This window comes from Ochlerotatus camptorhynchus, unplaced genomic scaffold (genome assembly GCF_037179485.1).
Source record: "Ochlerotatus camptorhynchus isolate MF236.1 unplaced genomic scaffold, CSIRO-AGI_Acam_v1.1 ptg000160l, whole genome shotgun sequence".
Lineage (NCBI taxonomy): Eukaryota > Metazoa > Arthropoda > Insecta > Diptera > Culicidae > Ochlerotatus > Ochlerotatus camptorhynchus.
In genome coordinates this window covers 32,447-58,233 of record NW_027040650.1, presented here as the reverse complement: position 1 = coordinate 58,233, position 25,787 = coordinate 32,447, and the positions used below count along the sequence as shown (strand labels likewise).

The window sequence follows — 25,787 nt, the reverse complement described above, 5'->3', positions numbered from 1 at the left end:
CTTTTAACCGAATAATCTCTGAAGTAGAGAACTATAAAGCTGCAAGCGCAGTTCAAGTGGGCCGTGATGCCAAAAGACAGAACAACTGCAAGTTGGCAGTGCAAGTTCAAGTGAGCTTTTAAGCGAATAATCTCTGAAGTAGAGAACTCTAAAGCTGCAAGCGCAGTTCAAGTGGGCCGTGATGCCAAAACACAGAACAACTGCAAGTTGGCAAAGCAAGTTCAAGTGGGCTTTTAAGCGAATAATCTCTGAAGTAGAGAACTCTAAAGCTGCAAGTGCAGTTTAAGTGGGCCGTGGTGCCAAAATACAGAACAACTGCAAGCTAGCATTGTAAGTTTAAGTGGGCCTCTGAGCCGAATAATCTCTGAAGAAGAGCACTTTATAGCTGAAAGTGTTGTTCAAGTGGGCCGTAGTGCCGAACTAACGAAGAATTGTGAGTGTAGTTCACTCAGAACACTGAAAACTGAGTGCAATAAACTCTGACGAAGGTCAGATAAATGAGCAAGTAACAGTTCTGCTAGTGCCGTAGTTGAAATCTGGCAAAGGTCAAAATCAAGAAGATATTTCTATCGTCAGTTCAAGTGGGCTCTCGAGCCAAAAACTGTTAAACTAATAAACTTGACAGGGCTCCGGCCGCATCTAGAAAATCCTTCGAAGCACGTAATATGTGCGAATTATTTGACGAAATAAATGAGCTGGTCGTATATTTTAATGAGATCGATGCTCAAGTAAATAAAGAAAATAAAGGAGTTGCGTTTAGAAAGTGGCTAAAAGAACCCTTCCCAAAAGGAAGCTATTGTGAATCAAAAGCGTTTCCAATGGTGTTGTGGCATGGTACTACCAAGGAGAAAATATTCTGGTAGCACATTGGCAAATTTACTCTACACTACGCCACAAAGAGCTAAATACAACGAATTACATGAGAAAAGAAACCATTAACTTGGACAAACGGCGAGCTTCAAGAGGAATCTAATAGCAAAAAACTTATTTCAGGAATAAATAGAAAGAAATTTAAGTTAAAAGACATGAGAACTATTGTTCATCTAAATTTGCCAACTCAATCGATGGACTCTGAAAAATTAAAATTGAACTACCCTTATTTACAAGATGTGGAATTGTACTCCTATGAAAATGCAAAGCCAACCATCCTACTTGGTCTTCCACACGCTTATCTATTGAAAGCAATTTGAGAAAAATCGCGGGGGTTTAACGAACCCATAGTTAAGAAAACAAAATTAGGTTGGGAATGTATAGCAGCAACCAAAATAACACGACGATTCAAAATCATGTGTATGTGATGAATGAAGTGGTCGAAGAAGAAAAATCTATAAGTCCCAAGGCGAACCAGCCAATGGCTGAAAGCCTTGTAAATAAAGGAAAAAAAAATCGATAAAGGAAATGATTTTTTTTTTTTTTTTTTTTTGTTAATTACTTTATTTGTACAGGCTCATTCGAATAAACTTTACAGAGCCAAGTTATCATTTTCTTTATACATTATAAATGTCTTAAATCTAAAATTAAAGGATTGGAACCGATTACTCGCGGTCTTCTCGAGGTTAGTGGATGACAATTGTTTGGATCGGGAGAGGGAAAAGGAGATTTGGAATATGATTTATGATTCAAAAATTTCACTATTTCTAAAACAAATACTTAATCCTATCGACGTTATATCAACTCTGTAATTATACAATTATTACAGAAACAAATCTACAAAAAAAAAATACACACACACATACAAAACACAAACTAAACACAAGGTGAATCAAACTTACAATCTATGGTTAATATTCTTCAAGAAAACATATATGAGTTGCATAAACTCCAGATCGCGTCTAGCCAAAATATCCCGAACTGGAACATTAGGTTGTCTACCTCGAGCCCGAAGGGAATCGTACAACTCGGATCTGACTCCACGGTGCTCAGCACATGACCAAATAATGTGATCTGCGTCCTGGTAACCTTGTCCACATTCACAGAGATTACTGTCCCCCAGCTCAACACGGAACAAGTGAGCGTTTAACGAGTAGTGATTGGACATGAGGCGAGACATCATACGAATGAAGTCTCGACCCACATCCAACCCCTTGGACCAAGGACACTTAGACACCTTAGGGATGATTGAATATAACCATCGTCCCAAACTCCCTTCACTCCATTTATTTTGCCAGCTGGCGAGGGACTGTTGACGATAAATGAAGAAAAATTCGTCGTAGGCGATTTGTCGATCGTAAATATCGCCTTCCATAGCGCCCACCTTTGCAAGCGAGTCCGCCTTCTCATTGCCCGGAATCGAGCAATGAGATGGGACCCATGCAAAGGTGATGACAAAAGATCTTAAAGATAAAGCACTTAGAAGCTCTCGTATTTTCATGAGAAAATACGAGGAGTGCTTTACCGGCCTCATGGAGCGAATAGCCTCGACAGAACTGAGACTATCCGTAAAAATAAAATAATGATCTGGTGCAAGTGAGGTGATCGTTTCTAGCGTACAATGTATTGCCGCCAGCTCAGCAACATATACGGAACAAGGAGCTTGAAGCATTCGAGAGGCGCTATGAAATTCGTTATAAATACCAAAACCAGCGGACGCCTCTATTAGTGATCCATCTGTGAAGAACGATCTTGCGGAATCAACTTGGCCAAACTTTGCAGCGAAAATTGACGGAGCAATCATGGAACGATGATGCTCTGGGATTCCGCGAATCTCTTGCGTCATTGATAAATCAAAATGAACAGAACTGTCGAAGTCGGAGAAGCAAACACGATAGGGATTATGCTGCGAAGGGCTGACATCCTGTGTTATGTACACGTAGTACAATGACATAAAACGAGTTTGAGGGTTTAGCTCAAGAAGCTTCTCAAAGTTTGCAATCACCAGTGGGTTCATAATTTCACAACGGGTGAGGAGCCTGAGGGATAATTCCGAAAACCGATCAGAGAGTGGCAACATGCCCGCTAACACTTCGAGACTCATCGTATGAGTCGAGTGCATGCATCCTAACGCGATACGAAGACAGCGATACTGGATCCGTTCCAGTTTGATGATGTGCGTTTTAGCCGCCGACTGGAAGCAAAAACTACCGTACTCTAAAACCGATAAAATCGTTGTCCGGTACAACGTTAGAAGATCTTGCGGATGGGCTCCCCACCACGTTCCGGTAATTGTTCGGAGAAAATTGATCCTTTGTTGGCATTTCCGCTTCAGATACTCAATGTGGGATCTCCAGGTGCATTTTGAATCGAACCAGACCCCGAGATATTTGAAGGACATAGAATGAGTGATCGGTTTACCCAAAAGTTGAAGCTTTGGTTGTGCTGGGCTATGCTTCCTAGAAAAAACGACCAACTCAGTTTTCTCCGTGGAGAATTCGATACCTAGCTGGATAGCCCAAGTAGACAAATTGTCTAAGGTATCCTGTAAGGGTCCTTGCAGGTCGGCCTCTCTGGGTCCTGTCATAGACACTACTCCGTCATCTGCAAGTTGTCTCAACGTGCAGTTGTCCCTTAGACAATTGTCAATTTCTCTGACGTAGAAATTATACAGAAGGGGGCTTAAACATGAGCCCATGTAGCTAAATCGTGAAGCTGTAGAGTTTCCATGAGAAAAGCTCATATGTTTCTCTGACAGCAAATTGTACAAAAAGTTATTAATTAATGGAGAAAGGCCACAAGCGTGGAGTTTGTCTGAAAGGACTTCAACCGATACTGAATCAAAAGCCCCCTTAATATCCAAGAAGACAGAAGCCATTTGCTCTTTATTAGCAAAAGCCAACTGAATTTCAGTGGAAAGCAACGCGAGACAGTCGTTCGTTCCCTTGCCCCTACGGAAACCAAATTGAGTATCTGAGAGTAGGTGGTTCAACTCAACCCATTTGTCCAGGCGAAAAAGGATCATTTTCTCCAACAATTTTCGAATACACGATAACATCGCAATGGGACGATACGAATTGTGATCTGACGCGGGTTTTCCAGGCTTTTTAATGGCTATAACTCTCACCCGCCTCCAATCATCCGGAACAATATTAAGCTCCAGGAACTGACCAAACAAGTTCAACATGCGCCTCTTAGCGTCGTCTGGGAGGTTCTTCAACAAGTTGAACTTGATTCTATCAGCCCCCGGAGCCGAATTGCCACACGAAAGGAGCGCGAGTGAGAGCTCCAGCATTGAAAAAGGCTGGCTGATCTTGTCTACCGAATTCGTCGTTTCGCGAGGAATCATCTGTGCCGGCACAGAATCAGGACATACTTTTCGCGCGAACTTGAGAATCCAACTATCGGAGTACTCCTCGCTCTCGTTGTTTGAAGACCGGTTACGCATCCTTCGCGCCGCATTCCAAAGCGTATTCATCGACGTTTCGCGCGATAATCCGTCCACGAATTGCCGCCAGTATCCGCGTTTCTTGGCTTTGATGAGGCTCTTGAGTTCGCGTTCAAGAGCCGAGTACGCTTCGAAATGTACGGGTGTTCCACGTTTCCGGAAAAGCTTAAACGCGTCGGACTTTTTACGATAAACCTCAGTGCATTGCTGGTCCCACCAAGGGGAAGGAGGTTTCCTACGGAAAGACGTTCCTGGAACCGGCCGAGTTTGAGCTTGGAGCGCGCTGTCCAAGATCAGATTGGAGAGGAAGTTATATTCCTCCAACGGTGGAAGCCCTTCTACCGACGTTAGGGCATCTTCTATCACATTCTTGAACTTTGTCCAATCGATATTACGGGTAAGATCGTACGCGACGTTAACGGGTTCCGACGGATTGAACCCACTGGCAACTGAAACTTTGATCGGCAAGTGATCACTACCGTGGGGATCTTGGATCACATTCCACGTGCAATCCAACGATAATGAGTTAGAGCAAAGTGTGAGGTCTAATCTACTTCCATTCGAGGATGGGCCAGCCAAACGTGTTACTTCTCCATTGTTAAGAATTGTCATATTAAAGCTGTCGCAGAGGTCATATATCAAAGTAGAACGGTTGTCATCATACAGTTCCCCTCAGCCTGTACCGTGGGAATTCAAATCTCCCATAATCAACCGTGGAGCAGGAAGTACCGAACAGATATCTGAAAGTTGTTTGCGATTAACAACGGCTCTAGGAGGAATATAAATAGAAGCAATACAAAGGCTCTTACCTTTAATAATAGCCTGACATGCAACAACTTCAATACCTGGAAATTGTGGAAGATTCACTCTATAGAAGGAATGGCACTTTTTGATCCCCAAAAGTACCCCTCCTCCACGCGAATCCTCACGATCCAGTCGAATAATGTTAAAATCATAAAAAGGAAGATCTATATCTGAAGAGAGCCAAGTTTCACAAAGAGAAAATGCATCACAATCATTATTGTGAACTAAAAACTTAAAAGAGTCTAATTTAGGAATAAGACTTCGACAATTCCACTGTAGAATAGTGATCAAATCCCCGACCTCGTTTGGAAAATTATCCATCGAAGGAAATGATTGCTGCAATGAGGGGCCACTTCAATGTCAATTGCTTCAAGAGGGTCTTCACAGAAGGAAGCATTGCCAGAACAATGCTTTTGAGAGGATCAGAAATATTGAGGTACTTGAGAATATCGTCCACAATTTTATCAAATGAGAACAACCCGGATGAAGAAGGGGCTTCTGTTCTTAAAAATGGGCCATCAGGGGTTTTTGATGTCCCCGGGAGAGATGGAAAGTTCTGGTTATAGTCAGTTCTGCGGAAACCAGGAGGAGTTGAAACTTCCTTTTTTCCATCACTCCTTGATTTGGGCAAGCTGATTTGGGGTTCCTTATCTGCAACTTTCCGCGAACGGATGCGTTTTCGTTTCCGTGCAGAACCTTCCGGAAAACTGAAAGAAACTCCCTCCTCAGCCAAGTCAGAGTCAGACTCGTCATCAGACAAAACAGCAAAGGGATTTTTGTCGTTGGTTGATGGTGTGGCTGTTTTTAGCATTGCTGCAAAAGACTGCCTGGAACGCTCCTTAAGAGAGCGTTCTAGTTTCTCCCCGCGTTGTTTGTACGCCGGGCACGATGAGAGACCATGAGGAGTTCCCTTACAGTACACGCATTTTGGTGCAGTGACTGTGCAGGCGCCATCCTCGTGCTTCTCCCCGCATTTGGAACAGCGTGCCTTGCTGCCACAGTGAGAGGCCGTATGTCCCAACTGTTTGCAATTTTGGCAGTTCATGACCCGAGGAACAAACAAACGCACAGGTAGCCGAAGTTTTCCTAACTCGATGTAGTGAGGAAGGGCTGAACCAGAAAAGGTCACCCGAAACGAGTCTGTGGGGGTAAAGCTCTTTTTACCCTCGCTGAAAGATACTGAGTTCAGCTTCTGGACTTCCAGTATCTCAACCGTGGGAAGCAAGGGGTTCTTGAAACGGCCAACCGCTTGCTTCGCCAAGATCTCGGGGGTCAGACTCGCTTCGGTCACCACACCTTCGATCTCCACATTACGAGCTGGGATGTACACTCTATACTCGAGTGTAAAGAGCTGGGAGGCAGCAATCTCGTTAGCTTGTTTCAGGTTAGAGACGACAACGCGAAGTTTATTGTACCTCACCTTCGAGATTTCGGTCACGGCCGAGAACCGCTTCGTCAGATCATTAGTAATTTGCATTACATTCAAAGGTTTCTTTTTGGGCTGAAAGTAAACAACCCATGGGCCAGTCGAGTCTTCTGGGTAGGCTCGCGATCGGGGGCTTATCTGTCCCTGTCCATTACCAGACTGAGATGACGAAGCAGGGATGGCATCATCTGATTTCTGGGATGACAGACGTTTTCGACCCTTCTTGCTATCGCGTGGCAAAGTGGTGTCATCTTCCGACAAAACGTCCATTTCGTCTTCTGACAAAATGTCCATTTTGCCGTACTAGTGGGAGCGAAAACGCTCTACCACTGCAACGATAATCAAAATTACTCGGACACAATACACGAGAAAAAAAAATACAAACACAGAAACACAAACTTAAAATTTAACTGATGGGAGAAAGAAAGAAACAAGAACAAAAACTTATCTGATAATCCTATACTACTACCACCGAGCGTTTACACAGCAGCAGCGGAGCGACGCGCAGCTTTGATGATCTTCGATCCGCGTGTGCGGGCGGTCTTCGTTGGTGTGTTCTTGTATGAAGCTCGGCACTCAGCTGAACACACGATGATGGATGAGCGGTTTAAATGCGGAGGCAGATGCTGACACTCGATGACGATGATCCGTGTGCACAGGTATGCGTGACCACGCACCGATGGTGCGCAAAATGGTTGGCGAATTGGCAATCGCAAAAACAATTTTCCTTCCGATGATGCCGAAAACACACTTTCTTCTCAGAAAAAAAAACTCACTTTTTGATAAATTTATCGGGAATTATGCCAGGAATCACTAAGCGAGAAAAAACTGATTATTTACGTCAGATAATAGCGAGAAAACTTCCAAATTAACGGAGCGCGAAACAAGTCGACCGTACTTCTTGCTAGGACGCAGTGAGATGGGAAAGGAAATGATGGCAAGTCATTTTTCCACAGAAGCTTTCGGGGTTCAGGTACCTCGAAACGAACGAAAATCGAAATCAGACGAACGCACAATAAAAATAATGGAAGAAACCATGAAACCAACTGAAAAGAGTTATGAGATTGGTTTGTTATGCAAAAATGATAAGGTCGAATTTCCTAATACCTTTCAAACGGCTTTCAATCGTTTCTTACAATTAGAGAAAAGGTTAGCGAATGATCCTTTACTAAGAAATTGGTATGACAATCAATTTGATGAATATCTCGAAAAGGTTAAGTCCTAAAGAATATATGCTCGAGACTCAAAAAACCTTCTACATACCACATTTTATTACAATAAATCTAGGCAATCAACTACCGAAACCAAGGATGGTATTCGATGCAGCAGCTAAAATTGATGGAGTCTCCTTTAATTCAGAGTTGTTGTCGGGACCAGATATGACGGAATCATCTCTTGATATGAAGCTAAGATTCCGAGAAGGCCCAATTGTCGTAACTGGAGATATGCAAGAAGCCAGTGTAGGAGTTAGATCAGAAGATCGAGAATGACAAAGAATGGTATTTCGAAAGAAATCAAATACTAGACTTGACGTCTATGAAATGCAAGTAATGACCTACAACATGCTCACCAGCTTGTATGCAATTCGTCAAGAACGAAAATGCTAATAAATTTATAAACGAAAGCCCCAAAGCAGTTGAGGCTATTATTAAAAATCATTATGTAGATGATTCATTCCACTGTGTCCAAGCAAGAAGTACGGTCGGCTTGTTTCGCGCTCCCTTATTTTGAAGGTTTTTCTCGCTGTTCGTTGGATAAAATTATCAGTTTTTTCTCACTTATTGATTTCTGGCATAGTTCCCGGCTAATTAATTGTTCGAAAGTGAGTTTTTTTAGAAGAAAGTTTGGTTTAGTGGAAGAAAAGAGTAAGCTTTGCGATCGGTAATTCTCAAACTAATTGACGCTTCATCGTTGCGTGATCACGCATACCTTCGAGTGTGGGCACCCGTCCTTGTATCCATATCGATCATCCATCATAGTGTGCCTGTGTGCGCTGAGTACCAAGCTCCGATCAAGTGCATCACAACGAAGATCGTCCAAGCTGCGCGTCGCTGATTAATCAATTCATAAAAAATAAAATGTAGATGATTATCTAGACAGTTTCAATGAGTTAGGAGAAGCTGTAAAAATGTGTCAGACATCATTGGAATACATGACAAAGCTAATTTCCGAATAAGGAATTTTCTCTCGAACTCAAAATCTTTATTGAAGCAGTTGCAAGCAGATAGAATATCTCCGAAAAATGAGGTGAAGCTTGACAACGATGAAAATTCATATGAAAAGGTCCTGGGTATGTACTGGAACACACAAAATGATAAATTTACATTTAAAGTTAACATCCCTAAGGTCATTCCACTGCGTCCTAGCAAGAAGTACGGTCGACTTAGTTCGCGCTCCGCTATTTTGGAAGTTTTCTCGCTATTCGCTTGATTTAAATTGTCAGTTTTTTCTCGCTTAGAGTTCCCAGCTAAATAATTAACTAAAAGTGAGTTTTTTTTCTGAGAAGAAAGTGTGTTTTCGGCATCATCGGAAGGAAAATTGTTTTTACGATTGCCAATTCGCCAACCATTTTGCGCACCATCGGTGCGTGGTAACGCATACCTGCACACGGATCATCGTCATCGAGTGTCAGCATCTGCCTCCGCATTTACACCGCTCATCTATCATCGTGTGTTCAGCTGAGTGCCGACCCTCACATAAGCACACACCAACGAAGACCGCCCGCACACGCTGATCGAAGATCATCCACGCTGCGCGACGCTCCGCTGCTGCCGTTTAAACGCTCGGTGGTAGTAGTATAGGATTATCAGATAAGTTTTTGTTCTTGTTTCTCTCTTTCGCCCACAGTTAAATTTTAAGTTTGTGTTCTGTGTTTGTAGTTTTTTTTTTGTGTATTGTGTCCGAGTGATTATCGTTTCAGTGGTAGAGCGTTTTTCGCTCCCACTAGTACGGCAAAATGGACATTTTGTCGCAAGACGAAATGGACGTTTTGTCGGAAGATGACACCACTTTGCCACGCGATGGCAAGAAGGGTCGAAAACGTACGTCATCTCTCCCTGGTTCATCGTCTCAGTCTGGCAAAGGACAGGCTCAGATAAACCCCCGATCGCGAGCCTATCCAGATGACTCGACTGGCCCATGGGTTGTCTACTTTCAGCCCAGAAACAAACCTTTGAATGTAATGCAAATTACTAATGATCTGACGAAGCGATACTCGGCCGTGACTGAAATCACGAAGGTTAGGCACAATAAACTTCGTGTCTCCGTCTCTAACCTGAAGCAGGCTAACGAGATTGCTGCCTCCCAGCTCTTCACGCTCGAGTACAGAGTTTACATCCCAGCTCGTGATGTGGAGATCGAAGGTGTGGTCACCGAAGCGAGTCTGACCCCCGAGATCTTGGAGAAGCAGGCGGTTGGCCGTTTCAAGAACCGTTTGCTTCCTCCGGTGAAGATACTGGATGTCCAAAAACTGGGCTCAGTATCTGTCAGCGAGGGTAAAAAGAGTTTTACCCCCACAGACTCGTTCCGTGTGACCTTTTCTGGTTCAGCCCTTCCTCACTACATCGAGCTGGGAAAACTTCGACTACCTGTGCGTTTGTTCGTTCCCCGGGTCATGAACTGCCAACACTGTAAGCAGTTGGGACATACGGCCTCCCACTGTGGCAGCAAGGCACGCTGTTCCAAATGCGGAGAGAAGCATGGGGATGACACCTGTGCAGCTACCGCACCAAAATGCGTGTACTGTAAGGGAAATCCTCATGGTATCTCGTCATGCCCGGTGTACAAACAACGCGGGGAGAAATTACAACGCTCACTTAAGGAACGTTCCCGGCAGTCTTTTGCAGAAATGCTTAAGACGGCCACGCCATCGACCAACGACAAAAATCCCTTTTCTCTTTTGTCAGATGACGAGACTTACTCTGACTTGGCTGAGGAGGGAACTTCTTTCTGTTTTTCAGCACGGAAACGAAAACGCATCCGTTCGCGGAAAGTTGAGAAAGAAGAACCCCAAATCAGCTTGCCCAAATCAAGGAGTGGTGGAAAAAAGGAAGTTTCTACTCCTCCTGGATTCAGAAGAACTGACTATACCCAGGATTTTCCACCTCTCCCGGGGACATCCAAAACCCCTGATGTCCCATTTTTAAGAACAGAAGCCCCTTCTTCATCTGGGTTGTTCTCATTTGATAACATTGTGGACGATATTCTCAAGTACCTGAATATTTCTGATCCTCTCAAAAGCATTGTTCTGGCAATGCTTCCTACTGTGAAGACCCTCTTGAAGCAATTGACATTGAAGTGGCCCCTCATTGCAGCAATCATTTCCTTCGATGGATAATTTTCCAAACGACGTCGGGGATTTGATCACTATTCTACAGTGGAATTGTCGAAGTCTTATTCCTAAATTAGACTCTTTTAAGTTTTTAGTTCACAATAATGATTGTGATGCATTTGCTCTTTGTGAAACTTGGCTCTCTTCAGATATAGATCTTCCTTTTTCTGATTTTAACATTATTCGACTGGATCGTGAGGATTCGCGTGGAGGAGGGGTACTTTTGGGGATCAAAAAGTGCCATTCTTTCTATAGAGTGAATCTTCCACAATTTACAGGTATTGAAGTTGTTGCATGTCAGGCTATTATTAAAGGTAAGAGCCTTTGTATTGCTTCTGTTTATATTCCTCCTAGAGCCGTTGTTAATCGAAAACAACTTTCAGATATATGTGCAGTACTTCCTGCTCCACGGTTGATTATGGGAGATTTTAATTCCCACGGTACAGGCTGGGGGGAACTGTATGATGACAACCGTTCTACTTTTATATATGACCTCTGTGATAACTTCAATATGACAATTCTTAACAATGGAGAAGTAACACGTTTGGCTGGACCATCTTCGAATGGAAGTAAATTAGACCTCACGCTTTGCTCTAACTCATTATCGTTGGATTGCACGTGGAATGTGATCCAGGATCCCCACGGTAGTGATCACTTGCCGATCAAAATTTCGATTGCCAGTGGGTTCAATCCGTCGGAATCCGTTAACGTCGCGTACGACCTCACCCGTAATATCGATTGGACAACGTTCAAGATCGCGATAGAGGAAGCCGTGTCGTCGGTAGAAGGGCTTCCACCGTTGGAGGAATATAACTTCCTCTCCAATCTGATCTTGGACAGCGCGCTTCGAGCTCAAACTCGGCCGGTTCCAGGAACGTCTTTGCGTAGGAAACCTCCTTCCCCTTGGTGGGACCACCAATGCACTGAGGTTTATCTAAAAAGTCCGACGCGTTTAAGCTTTTCCGGAAACGTGGAACACCCGTGTATTTCGAAGCGTACTCGGCTCTTGAACGTAAACTCAAGAGCCTCATCAAAGCCAAGAAACGCGGATACTGGCGGCAATTTGTGGACGGATTATCGCGCGAAACGTCGATGAATACGCTTTGGAACGCGGCGCGAAGGATGCGTAACCGGTCTTCGAACAACGAGAGCGAGGAGTACTCAGATCGTTGGATTCTCAAGTTCGCGCGAAAAGTATGTCCTGATTCCGTGCCGGCACATGGATGATTCCTCGCGAAACGACGAATTCGGTAGACGAGATCAGCCAGCCTTTTTCAATGCTGGAACTCTCACTCGCGCTCCTTTCGTGTGGCAATTCGGCTCCGGGGGCTGATAGAATCAAGTTCAACTTGTTGAAGAACCTCCCAGACGTCGCTAAGAGGCGCATGTTGAACTTGTTTTGTCAGTTCCTGGAGCTCAATATTGTTCCGGATGATTGGAGGCATGTGAGAGTTATAGCCATTAAAAAGCCTGGAAAACCCGCGTCAGATCATAACTCGTATCGTCCTATCGCGATGTTATCGTGCATTCGAAAATTGTTGGAGAAAATGATCCTTTTCCGCTTGGACAAATGGGTTGAGACGAACCACCTACTCTCAGATACTCAATTTGGATTCCGTAGGGGCAAGGGAACGAACGACTGTCTCGCGTTGCTTTCCACAGAAATTCAGTTGGCTTTTGCTAAAAAAGAGCAAATGGCTTCTGTATTCTTGGATATCAAGGGGGCTTTTGATTCAGTATCCGTTGAAGTCCTTTCAGACAAACTCCACGCTTGTGGCCTTTCTCCATTAATAAATAACTTTTTGTACAATTTGCTGTCAGAGAAACATATGAGCTTTTCTCATGGAAACTCTACAGCTTCTCGATTTAGTTACATGGGTCTCCCCCAGGGCTCATGTTTAAGCCCCCTTTTGTATAATTTCTACGTCAGAGAAATTGACAATTGTCTAAGTGACAACTGCACGTTGAGACAACTTGCAGATGACGGCGTAGTGTCTATGACAGGGCCCAAAGGGGTCGACCTGCAAGGACCCTTACAGGATACCTTAGACAATTTGTCTACTTGGGCTATCGAGCTAGGTATCGAATTCTCCTCGGAGAAAACTGAGTTGGTCGTTTTTTCTAGGAAGCATAGCCCAGCACAACCGAAGCTTCAACTTTTGGGTAAGCCGATCACTCAGTCCATGTCTTTCAAATATCTTGGGGTCTGGTTCGATTCCAAATGCACCTGGAGATCCCACATTGAGTATCTGAGACGAAAATGCCAACAAAGGATCAATTTTCTCCGAACAATTACCGGAACGTGGTGGGGAGCTCATCCGCAAGATCTTCTAACGTTGTACCGGACAACGATTTTATCGGTTTTGGAGTACGGTAGTTTTTGCTTCCAGTCGGCGGCTAAAACTCACATCATCAAACTGGAACGTATCCAGTATCGTTGTCTTCGTATCGCGTTAGGATGCATGCACTCGACTCATACGATGAGTCTAGAAGTGTTGGCGGGCATGTTGCCACTATCGGATCGGTTCTCGGAATTGTCCCTCAGGCTCCTCACCCGTTGCGAAGTTATGAACCCACTGGTAATCGAAAACTTTGAAAAGCTTCTTGAGCTGAACCCTCAAACTCGTTTTATGTCATTGTACTACGTGTACATAACACAGGATGTCAGCCCTTCACAGCATAATCCTCATCGTGTATGCTTCTCCGACTTCGGCAATTCAGTTAGTTTTGATTTATCTATGACGCGGGAGATTCGTGGGATCCCAGAACATCATCGTTCAATGATTGTTCCGTCAATTTACGCTGCAAAGTTTGGCCAAGTTGATTCCGCAAGATCGTTCTTCACAGATGGATCACTAATAGAGTCGTCCGCTGGTTTTGGTATTTTTAACGAATTTCATAGCGCCTCTCGAATGCTTCAAGCTCCTTGTTCCGTTTATGTTGCTGATACGCTGATTATACGCTAGAAACGATCGCCTCACTTGCACCAGATCATTATTTTATTTTTACGGATAGTCTCAGTTCTGTCGAGGCTATTCGCTCTATGAGGCCGGTAAAGCACTCCTCGTATTTTCTCATGAAAATACGAGAGCTTTTAAGTGCTTTATCTTTAAGATCTTTTGTCATCACCTTTGCATGGGTCCCATCTCATTGCTCGATTCCGGGCAATGAGATGGCTGGCTCACTTGCTAAGGTGGGCGCTATGGAAGGCGATATTTACGAGCGACAAATCGCCTTCGATGAATTTTTCTTCATTTATCGTCAACAGTCACTCGTCAGCTGGCAGAATAAGTGGAGTGAAGGGAGTTTGGGACGATGGCTATACTCGATCATCCCTAAGGTGTCGAAGAGTTCTTGGTTCAAGGGGTTGGATGTGGGTCAAGACTTCATTCGTATGATGTCTCGCCTCATGTCCAATCACTATTCGTTAAACGCTCACTTGTTTCGTGTTGGGCTGGGAGACAGCAATCTCTGTGAATGTGGACAAGGTTACCAAGACGCCGATCACATCCTTTGGTCTTGTGCTGAGCATCGTGGAGTCAGATCTGAGCTGTGTCGAGGTAGACAACCTAATGTTCCAGTTCGGGATATTTTGGCTAGACGCGATCTGGAGTTTATGAAACTCATATATGTTTACTTTAAAAATATTAACATTAGATTGTAAGTTTTATTAACCTTGTGTTTAGTTTGTATTTTGTACGTGTGGGTTTTTTTTTATGTTTGTTTTCAAAATGAATAGAAATTAGTTCATGTTTTAGGATTAATTAAATATTTGTATCGTAAACCACATTTCAAACCTCCCTCTCCCTTTTCCCATCCAAAAAAAATTGTAAATCCCCACTAACCTCGAGACAACCGCGAGTATCCGGTCCAGCTCCTTTAACTTTAAATATAAGAAATCAATAATGTATAACAAAAAGGATATCTCGGCTCTGTAAAGTTTATTCGATTGAGCATGTACAAATAAAATAAATTAATAAAAAAAAATCCCTAAGGTGGTTACTGTAGAGCCAACTAAACGACAGGTATTGTCTTTTATCATGAGTGTGTACGATCCTTTGGGATTAATTGCACATATCACAATTCTCAATGAACATTTCAAATGGTCCTACCTGCTTTGATCAATTCTCTTCATCGACTTTCGCTTTTCATAACTACTGCTATGCAAACAGATTTCGCGCTAATTCTAGTAGGTTCTTATCTAGCGTCCAAAACGTCAAATACAACAGGGAAAGGTTTTGCTGCTGAGTTATTGACGAAAGAGAAAGTCGATAGCGGCGCCGGTGGTGTAGTGGTAAGCGTGATTACCTCTCACCCCAGCAGGCCTGGGTTCAATCCCAGTCGGCGCCGCCGGGATGTTCTGAGGCATAACATCTCTGATCACGCCTTCCTTCGGAAGGGAAGTGAAGCCGTTGGTCCCCTGTTCATGAGTTGATGGGTCGATAGGTAGGGTCCAGGTGTGGGAGCTGCGTTCCTGGCGTCGGTAGCTCAGCACGGAAAACAAATCAAGGAAAAAAAAGAAGAGAATCGATCAATGCAGATAGGACCTTTTGAAATATTTATCTACAGTTGAATCCAGAATATTGATGCAAGAGATAGATATGTAGATTATCCTCCATAGAAAATATAAAAAAATCCTAGATGTTATTCCTACTCCAAAAGCATAATAAAGAGAGAACTTCATGTGTTTTGTGACGCTTCATTGAACGCATTTGCCGCAGTCATATACATGAAAACAATATGCGAAGAAGGAATTAACGTTACAATTGTTGCTGCCAGTTAGCTTCTACAAAAATTATGTCAGTACCTCACCTAGAATTACAAGTAGTGGTAACATACTGGTCAGATTCAAAAACAGTGATAAGTTGGATACAATCTGAGTTAAGAAAATTCAAACAATTTGTTCAATACCGTGTTAGCGAAATTCTGGAGAACACGGTAGAATCACAATGGAAATATTTTAGCTCAGCATCAAATCCGGCTGATGAAGCAACAAAAGTTGTTCTATCTAAATCCATTTGGATTGAAGGACCTTCATTCTTAAAATTAGAGGAAGAATACTGGCCACAAACAACTGAGGACAAACAAAACTCAGATTTAAGTCATGAGGAACTACGCCTGGTTTACTCAATAATCAACGTAAATAAACCAAATATAGATTGGCTGAATGTTGAAAGGTGCTCGGATTGGAATCGACTCAAAAGATCTGTATGTATCGTAAAAAATGTATAGACTGGCTTAGGTGTAAAATAAACAAGACATTGAAATTTCAAAAAGCGATAACTGCTGTCGAAATGGAAATAGCAGAAATATTGCTAATCCAAAAGACTCAATGGGACGCATCCCCAGACGAGATGACTGAGCTTAATGTTAAACAAACGGTCCAGCAAGATAAGAACGTTAACACCATTCTTAGATCAAAACGGTACAATAAAATCTAAAACCCACTACAAAGATGCAGAATGCGCCCTTATTCGGCTCGACAGCCTTACATTCTTCCATCAAACATCATGTGGTAGATTTAATATTGAGAAATCAACATGAACAATTTAAATACAAAAAATGAAGGCTGCTATAGTAACAGTTCAACAAAAATATCATGTTGTACAAATAGATGGTGGAATGAGGAGGGCAATAAAAAATGCCAACATTGTAAAAACGAAAACGCAAAAATAAACACCCCTAAAATGCAATCTTTACCGGAGTGCCGATTGCAACCGTTCATAAAACCGTTTACCCACACTGGAGTAGATTATTTCGGGCCATATATTTGGAAGTAGCCCATGATCTATCCGCAGATGTATTACTATTATGCTTAAACTCTGTGCAAAATAGACGAGGCAGAATAAAATTCCTTTATAGTGATAATGGCACGAACTTTGTAGGGACTGACAATGAACTCAAAAAGACCGAGTACAGACTTGCATCAAAGGGAATTGGCATTTTAATCCTCCATCATCCTCGCAAGAACGGTTGGTTCAAGAAGTTAAAAGCCTTTTACCAAATCAAACTATGTCTGAACATACGTTCCGCTCCTTATTAACAGAAATTGAACACTGAAGAAACTCGATTGAACACACGTTGAAGGCCGTCTATAGCACCGTTCATGCTATAATTAGTGCGATGCTGAGGCAATCTTCACATAGCGTTATTTCGCAGCGCTTGGGGTTGGACAATCAAGTTGATCTTCTCCAGGATTGTAGAACAATCAATTCTACCCTGTAAACTATCCACGATGAGCAGGGCCCGCGAAATGTCTCTCCGAGTACGTAGAAGCTCCAGATCAATCAGTTGACATCGACTTTCATAACTGGGTAGACGAAAAGGGTTTCTCCAAGGCAGCTTCCTCAGAGCAAATCGAAGAAATCGACGCTGAACGGCCTCAACTCTTTCAGCACCATTGTTATAGCTTGGGTTCCATACTGCAGAGCAATATTCCAGGGTGGACCGCACCAGGGAACAGTATAGCGATTTGAGACAATATGTATCGGAAAAATTCTTTGCAATCCTGAAAATGAATCCCAAAGATCTTAACGCCTTGTTGACAATGAACGAGATGTGTTGCTTATACGTTAACTGGGAATCCAGAATAACTCCCAGGTCTTTTATGTGGTTGACACGTTGATAAATGATTACCCCCTCCCCTATCGTGATAACTGAACACTTCGTTAGGTTGACCTCCATTCGGTTCAAGTTGCACCAGTTAGCAAACGCTTCGAGCTGGCATTGAAGAACGGATCCGGATATAGATTTTAAGATCATCTGCATACGATAGACGAGGGCCTTCCAGGACCAGATTCACGTCGTTAAAGTACAACAGGAAAACCAACGGGCCTAGGTGACTTCCTTGAGGTATCCCTGACGTGACTGGGTAAGTAGCAGACTGACATTCACCAACGGTTACCATCAGCTGGCGATCACTGAGATAAGAGCGAAACCATCACAGGAGGTTGCCATTTACCCCGAATCTATCTACTTAGCAATCGCAATTGCATGGTTCAGTTTATCGAATGCAGCCGACAAGTTGGTGTAAATTACGTCTGTTTGAGCCCGTTCTGTCATGCTTTCCGTGACATACGATATCAGACAAAGTAGTGGTAGTAGAACGACCGGAAATGAAGCCGTGTTGATCACTACTTAGATACTGCTTACAATGAGAGAGCAGGAGCTCCATGATGACTAACTCGAATAACTTCGAAACTGAGCTCAACGATGTGATTCCACGGTAATTATCCACGTCCCGTTTGTTTCCCTTTTTGTGAACAGGAAACACATATGCAAATTTCCAACAAGATGGAAATATACTGCTCGTTAACGTAATTCCAGAAGGACTTCGGGTGCGACTCGAGTTTACTCTGAATCCCACGTTGATATCGCGAATAGCATCGATGGCTAACTCGCTTGAACTCACGATTGAGCCTAACGTAATGATGTTTCAGCGACAGCGTACGATACTTGGTGAGTCATCATGAGAAACAACGTGCGAATTCAAAAGGGATATCATCTGGTGAAGCACCCAGGATCCAATTGATTAACGTAAACTGTTAGTTTTAATCTCACAACTACTGACAGCATGACGAAACTATGGGTAAAAAGTTATTCAAAAATATTATGTACGGACATTTCTAGATGAAGCTGGAGTTAGGGATTAAGATCCTTTGTAAAAAGATGATTTCTAGGAACTCAATACATGCCCACGTCCCCTACCGATGGTGTTGCTGATTTGCATTGACGAGTTTTAACTTTCTAGAAATCATCGAAAGTCATTGTCATTGTCATTGTTTACAAAAGCTGTTACTCCCTAATTCCAGCTCTATCTAGAATTTGTATTTCTAGCGTTCACAATCATAAAGGCCTAACTGTGAAGATCGATTCTCTTGATCGATTTTAACTTTGTATTACTTCCCTTAAGTGCAAAAATATGAAAAAATGTTTCCAACACAGGTATGTAAGAGGTTGTATTGGCTACCAGATGCAACATCAACCGCACCGAGAAATATTAATCCAGCTGAGGAAATATATTAAGGGTTGATGCATATATTATGTCACGCTCTAAGGTGGGAGGGGGGAGGTGTCTAAGATTTTGTGACAAGCAATGCATTAGGTATATTAAAAACGTCACGATAGGGGGAGGGGGTAATTTTTTGCCCGATTTAGCGTGACATAATTAATGCATGGGCCCTAAGAGAATCGATCATCGCAGTTAGCCCCAGAGATTCTGAACACTATATTTGTACAACATTTTCCAAAAATATTGGTTTTAGAAAAAAAATAACTCGGTAACAATAAATGCTACCACATGTACCAAATAAGATATTCTAAAAAGATTCTAATTTCAACAACATTCAATATTTTTGGTTTTCTGCATACAAAATAAAATCTCATATCTTTGTTTTTACTAGCGACATCTGTTACGAAGATCAACCATTCTGTTAATCTATTGATTGTGTCTTTAGTCAATAAACCTGATTTCTTTGCAGATCAAAGGATGCGAATTGTAATCTTACAGAGCACATACAATATGTCCAGAAGCAGCTGACTGAGCTTACAGATGACATAAACAAGTTTCAAAAAAGAGAATATGAACTATTGGCTTTGAATCAAGAGTTGGGATCACTGAATGCAAAGCTGCAAAATGATATTTTATTACATGTGTCAAAAAGCCAGGCTGCTTCATTGGAAAATAATGAAGCAAATAAAACTCAATACGAATGCCAAATAAACAAATTACAAGAAGAGCTGGATAGTGAAAGAAAAGATCGTTTTGAGGAGCGCTTAGTGATGGCTAAACACTTTGCTGAAAAATCAAAAGAATGCGATAATTTACAACAGAAGCTAAACCAGGCATTGGAGGACATGACTGTTATAAAGAGAAAACATGCAATGTTGGTAAAGGTATGTATGTACTATAAAAAGGATTATAAATCTAGCGTTCGAAATTATAAGCACCTAACTGCGATGATTGATTCTCTTTATCGATTTTCTCTTCGCATTACTACAGTAAAGTGAACAAATTTTCCGAAATTGTTGCCGTACAATGTACTTAAAGGAGCTAGCAAAAAAGCAACATAAACGTATGGAAAAATGTTAAACCTGCCGAGTTATTAAAAAAAAAATACACTAAAAGTGCCCCTCCTCATTTAATGGTTAAAGTATGGTGAGGAGTAAATGCATCCTCTGTCATAAAATGGTTATTTTTTACCCATTTTACTAAACTGGTTTTGCCGGAAAATGGGTAAAAAAACCATTTTTTTAAATAGATGATGGAGGCGTTTGGTGTTTCATCTTTGTTGATAAAATAAAACTTTTAAAAAAATTAAAAACAGGTTTTCGTAATCAATTTTTATTTAGAAAAATAACAATAAATTGATTTATGAGTTATGAAAAAAGTAATAAATAAATAAATTTGTTGATCGCCAAATTTATGTATTTATTACTTCACTCATTTCGGCAATATTTAATTGCACCTCAATCACCCCTTGACTTTAATCAAATGCATATTGGGTGTCTTTTTTGACGTTAGATGGTGTGTCGAGCAGAAAGTCTCTGCCCCTTCGTGATGAATGATTTTTTTGGGCTTCGTGGTCATGCGGCTAGTGGCGTCACCCGTCGTTCAGGCGTATTGTGTGTGCCACGAAATGAGGTTTCGATTTCCACTCCAGCCGGTGGAACGTTTTCGTTAAAAGGAAATTTCCCTACTGGTCTGCTGTTTGTGTTGTCCGTTGTCTAGTGCCTAACATAAGACGAGACGAAAGAAACGACAATCCAGTTTCACAACTTTGTCTCAGACATCATTTTGATTAGATGAGCCGTTTATTGAACAATATAGAATTTGCCATTTTCAAAAACTACAGACATTTAGAATCATAAGGGCCCATACGGTAAAAAAAACATCATGTACATGTAAAGTGATTTGCTGTTGAATTTGCACTACTTTCCAAACATTGCAATTCGATGCGTAGATCCCTTGGAAGAGATCATATCGAAGCACGATGAAATCAACAGCAAATCACTTTATTTTAGATTGTATTGTACATCGTTGTTGATGTGCTGTGCTTTGAACTCGAAATGTCAACCACACTGATATTAACAATCTATCACTTTAAGTGTATCTAATATATCTAATATATAAATAAATATATTGCCTTGTTATATGTTATTCCGAATATAACCATAGAACATGTATCATGTTACTACCCAGATCACATGTTTCCATGTGATATTGAACAACATTTCAAGGCTTGTAGTAATAAGCAAGACGAGACTTTCAGCAATATTGATAAGTTTGACAATGTTTTGTAATAGAGGTTACACTATTATTAAATACAGCATCAATTTCATAATACTCACGCTTTAGAATGCAAATTATTTCAGGTGGAAATGAAGAATTATAGCTTCTCTCACTTGACTTCATTTGCTGTTGACTTGCCATTATAGCGAGTAATGTTTAGCATGTGCGTTTTTGGCATTTGCTTCCAAAAGCAAAACTAATCAAATTCAATGGATGAAAACCGTGGTGCCAATTCAAATGATGATCATTTTGATTTAAAGGTGTTATACAGTACATATTTTCAACGACAAATCACTCTGTTTCAACACGAAAATCACTTAAAAATCAATGATAAATCACTTCAACTCGTAGTGCCGCATGACAGACTAAATCAGGTGCAAGATCATTTGGATTAGATCCTGAACATGTCCGGGAACGTCTGGATCGCCGCCTTCGTTGGGAATTTCATCCGGGCCGGGAGCTTTCTTTGCCTTCTACCCTTTTGTTGCTGCTAGGAGTTCCTCGTTGGAGACTTGTTCAACGTTGTCTCCATCTTTCTCGCCATATGGTGTGGGTGACTAGGTCGTTAGGTCATGCTGTGGGAAAAGTCCCTCAAAGATGACTTTCAGCTTGTTGGGGCACATTTAATTTTTTTTCACATGGACCTCTGATCTTCGCCATCGCGACTCAGTATGCGTTGCCCCAGGGGTTGGCATCGGCATCTCGGCACAGCTCCTTGAAACTGTTTGACTTGCTCAGCTTTATCTTTCGTTTTAGTGAAGCCTTGACCGCTCGGAACACCGCCTCTCTGTCTGCTTCAGTTCTTGCTCTCTGAATGCGCCTTCTGGCTAGAAGACACCAGCAAGCTGGACGCCCCCTGTTCGTTGGGTCCAGTTTTCTTCGCATAGTTAAGTCACATGCCCTTGCCAATGAGGTCAACTGGTTCGCGCTTAGGCCCGGGATCCTTAGAGCTTCGACGAAGAGATTTTTTTTTAACTCTTTATTTGTTCCAAATTCAAAATAAATTACATTTCATTTTAACCTAGGTGCTCCAGTTACTACCAGCCTTAATTGTTGTGATATATGTATATCTAAGTGTTTTTACATTGTTCCTGCCTTGGCAATTCAGTATTTTAAACAGGTTTTTTGAACCTGCATGTCAGTATAACAATTGAAATCTTAAAATTAAAAACTAAAACTAAATCTTATCTAAGTATAAAGGGAATTAATCGTTGCAATTGAGGATTGCAACGATTTTTGCCTGAAATTATTAATTATGTTGTCGGACATTTGTTCTAAAATCTCAACATTCGAAATTCTATGTACCTCAGTAGTACTGTACCAGGGAGGCAACTTTAAAATCATCTTCAGAACTTTGTTCTGAAACCTTTGAAGTGCTTTTTTCCTGGTAGTGCAACAACTAGACCATATTGGCACAGCGTAAAGCATGGTTGGTCTAAAAACTTGTTTAAATGCATATTAGAAGTTTATTCGTCAGCCAAAGTTTGGATTTCCTGTTTATAAGAGGATACAAACATTTTATATATTTGTTACATTTGGCTTGAATGCCCTTAATGTGATCTTTAAAAGTTAATTTTTGGTCAAGTATTAATCCAAGATATTTCACTTTGTTTGACCAGGAAATTGGAACTCCGTTCATAGTGACTATGTGACTACTACTAAGTTTCAAAAAGGAAGCTCTAGGCTTATGTGGAAATATTATAAGTTGAGTTTTGGAAGCGTTGGGAGAAATCTTCCATTTTTGTAAATAAGAAGAGAAAATATCTAAACTTTTCTGCAGTCTGCTTGCTGCAAATAACACGAAGAATTCTTCCTTTAGCGGAAATGCCTGTGTCATCAGCGAACAAAGATTTGTGGCAACCCTGAGGCAAATCAGGGAGGTCCGAAGTGAAAATGTTATACAATATAGGCCCAAAAATGCTACCCTGAGGAACACCTGCTCTAACAAGTAGTCGATTAGATTTGGAATTTTGATAATTTACCTGCAGAGTTCTGTCAGTTAAATAATTTTGAACTAATTTCATAATATAAAGCGGGAAATTAAACTTTTTCAATATAGCAATCAAACCTTCATGCCAAACACTGTCGAATGCTTTTCTATGTCTAGAAGAGCAACTCCAGTTGAGTGGCCTTCAGATTTGTTTGAACGGATTAAATTGGTAACTCTTAAGAGTTGATGAGTAGTTGAATGCCCATGGCGAAATCCTTACTGCTCATGTGCAAAAATTGAGTTCGTATTGATGTGAAGCATCATTCTATTTAAAATTATTTCTTCAAAAAGTTTACTTATTGCAGAAAGCAAACTTATTGGACGGTAGCTAGAAGCTTCAGCTGGATTTTTATCCGGCTTCAAAATTGGAACAACTTTTGCATTTTCCATTTATCAGGAAAGTATGCCAAATGGAAACATCGGTTAAATAATTTTACCAAGAAAGATTTTTGATGAGGATATAGAAAATTCCATCTTCACCTGGAGCTTTCATATTTTGAAACTTTTTAGTTATAGACCTTACTTCGTCCAAATCAGTCCCCCAGGAATCATCAAAAATATTTTCCCGAGAGAAAATATTCAGATAATCCCGAGCAACCTGATTCTTAATAGGACTAGTAAGACCCAAACTGAAATTATGGGAACTCTCGAATTGCTTAGCAAGTTTCTGAGCTTTTTCCAAATTTGTGATCAAAATTTTACCACCTTCTTTAAGCGGTGGAATAGGCTTCTGAGGTTTTTTCAAAATTTTTGTGAGTTTCCAAAAGGGTTTGGAACTTGGGTCTATTTTCGAAACACTATTTTCAAAAGTTTTGTTCCTCAGGGCAGATAATCGCTTTTTAATTTGTTAACTTTCATGGCAGGATCACGTGTTCTTTGAAGTTGTCTCCTACGGACCTTTTTAAGACGGATCAAGAGTTGAAGATCGTCGTCTATTATAATTGAATCGAATTTAACCTCGCATGTTGGTACTGAGGCAGCTCTTGCTTCAACTATAGAAGTAGTCAGAGATTCGAGAGCATAATTAATTTCATCTTTGGTTTGCAAAGGAATGTTTGGATCGAAGCTATATTCCATAAATGTTTGATATTGCTCCCAATCAGCTCTATGGTAATTGAAAGTAGAGCTGTTGGGATTACAAATTATTTCTTGGGATATTTCAAAAGTAACTGGAAGGTGATCAGAACCGAAGTCAGCATGAGTAACCAATTAGCTGCAAAGTCGACATGAATCAGTTAAGACCAAATCAATAGTTGAGGGATTTCTTGCAGAAGAAAAGCATGTTGGGTTGTTTGGATATTGAATAGTATAATAACCTGCAGAACAATCATCAAACAGAATATTACTATTATAATTGCTTTGAACATTATTCCATGAGCGGTGTTTTGCATTAAAATCACCAATAATGAAGAATTTAGACCTATGACGGTCGGCTCCCAGTCAGATACTGAGAACGGTGACACTCTGAGAACCTAGCAAACCCTAGGTTCGACGGCTATAGTTAAGCCGGTTTTAAAAGGTTGGCTGGCCATACACCGACGTTTGGGTCATTGCTATCGAGCAATTCATAGGACGATGACCCGTGCTTTGCGATCACCGTACATGGAAGGTACTGAGCACCAAGTTTGGCATTGAAAAACTCGTTTGCGTTCGACAGCTTAGTGTTTTTCTTATACACTGTCTCGCCCATTTTTAACGGCTTAGCGGGATTTCGGGTTCGTAGGTTGTAGGTTTTTTTTGGCAACCTGGTATGCTTTCAGCAAATGTTTTTGAACAAGAGCGTATAAAACAGGGTTTTGAGTCTTGATTCGGGCGGTTCGTTCTTCTAGAGACGACTCTTCTTCGTTTCCAAAACGCAAATGGTCTGTTCCTCTAAGAATAATCTCCTCCCCCTTGGCAATCCTGAAAGGACTATATCCAGTAGACGAGTGTATGGTCGAATTTATGACTACTTCTATTTCGGATAACTGAGAATCCCAAGTCCTCTGATTCTCCCGCGCGTATGAGCGAATTGCCGTATTGATTCCACGGTTCACCCGCTCCACAGGGTTTGCCTGAGAATGGTAACATGATGTTAACCACTGTTGAATCCCGAACCGATTCAACAGGGCGCGAAATTCACGTGAAGTAAATGTTGTTTCGTTATCGGTCAGCAATGTCGCGGGCACCGAGTTGTGGAAAAACCAATTATCTAGCAGTTCCGTACACAGGGTTTTAGCCGAAATTTTGGGGAAGGCATGTAACTGAACCCATTTACTGAACAGATCCACTAAGATGTACTGTTTTCCAGTGGTGGAGCGGGGAAGAGGGCCTTTATAATCTAGCGCAATTATTTGCCAGGGTCGAGAGGCGGTGCGCATGTCTCCCATGGGTAGAGTAGTAGCATGGTTTGGTGTTTTTATTTGTTTACACTCGGTGCATTTTCGCACGTACTCTCGTACATCCCGAAACATATTCGGCCAAAAGAATTGTTGTTGGATTTTTCCGACAGTCTTATCTACCCCCACATGCATTAAATCATCATGATTGGCTTTAATTATCGCTTTCCTGGACTCTGGACTGGGAATTATCTTCCAATCAAAGCGATGGTCTGCGAGATCATCAGTGAAAACGTATTTTAGGAGTTGG

At 41.5% G+C, this 25,787-nt stretch overlaps 1 protein-coding gene across 1 annotated transcript in view; it reads left to right on the top strand.

Moving 5' to 3' along the window:
- Positions 1 to 25,787, top strand: part of Golgin104 (Golgin 104) — a 192,719-nt gene that overhangs the window by 154,527 nt on the left and 12,405 nt on the right. Inside the window, exon 6 of the mRNA XM_065222206.1 lies at positions 19,359 to 19,773. Coding sequence (XP_065078278.1) covers positions 19,359 to 19,773 — 415 coding nt within the window. The remainder of the gene's footprint in view (positions 1 to 19,358; positions 19,774 to 25,787) is intronic.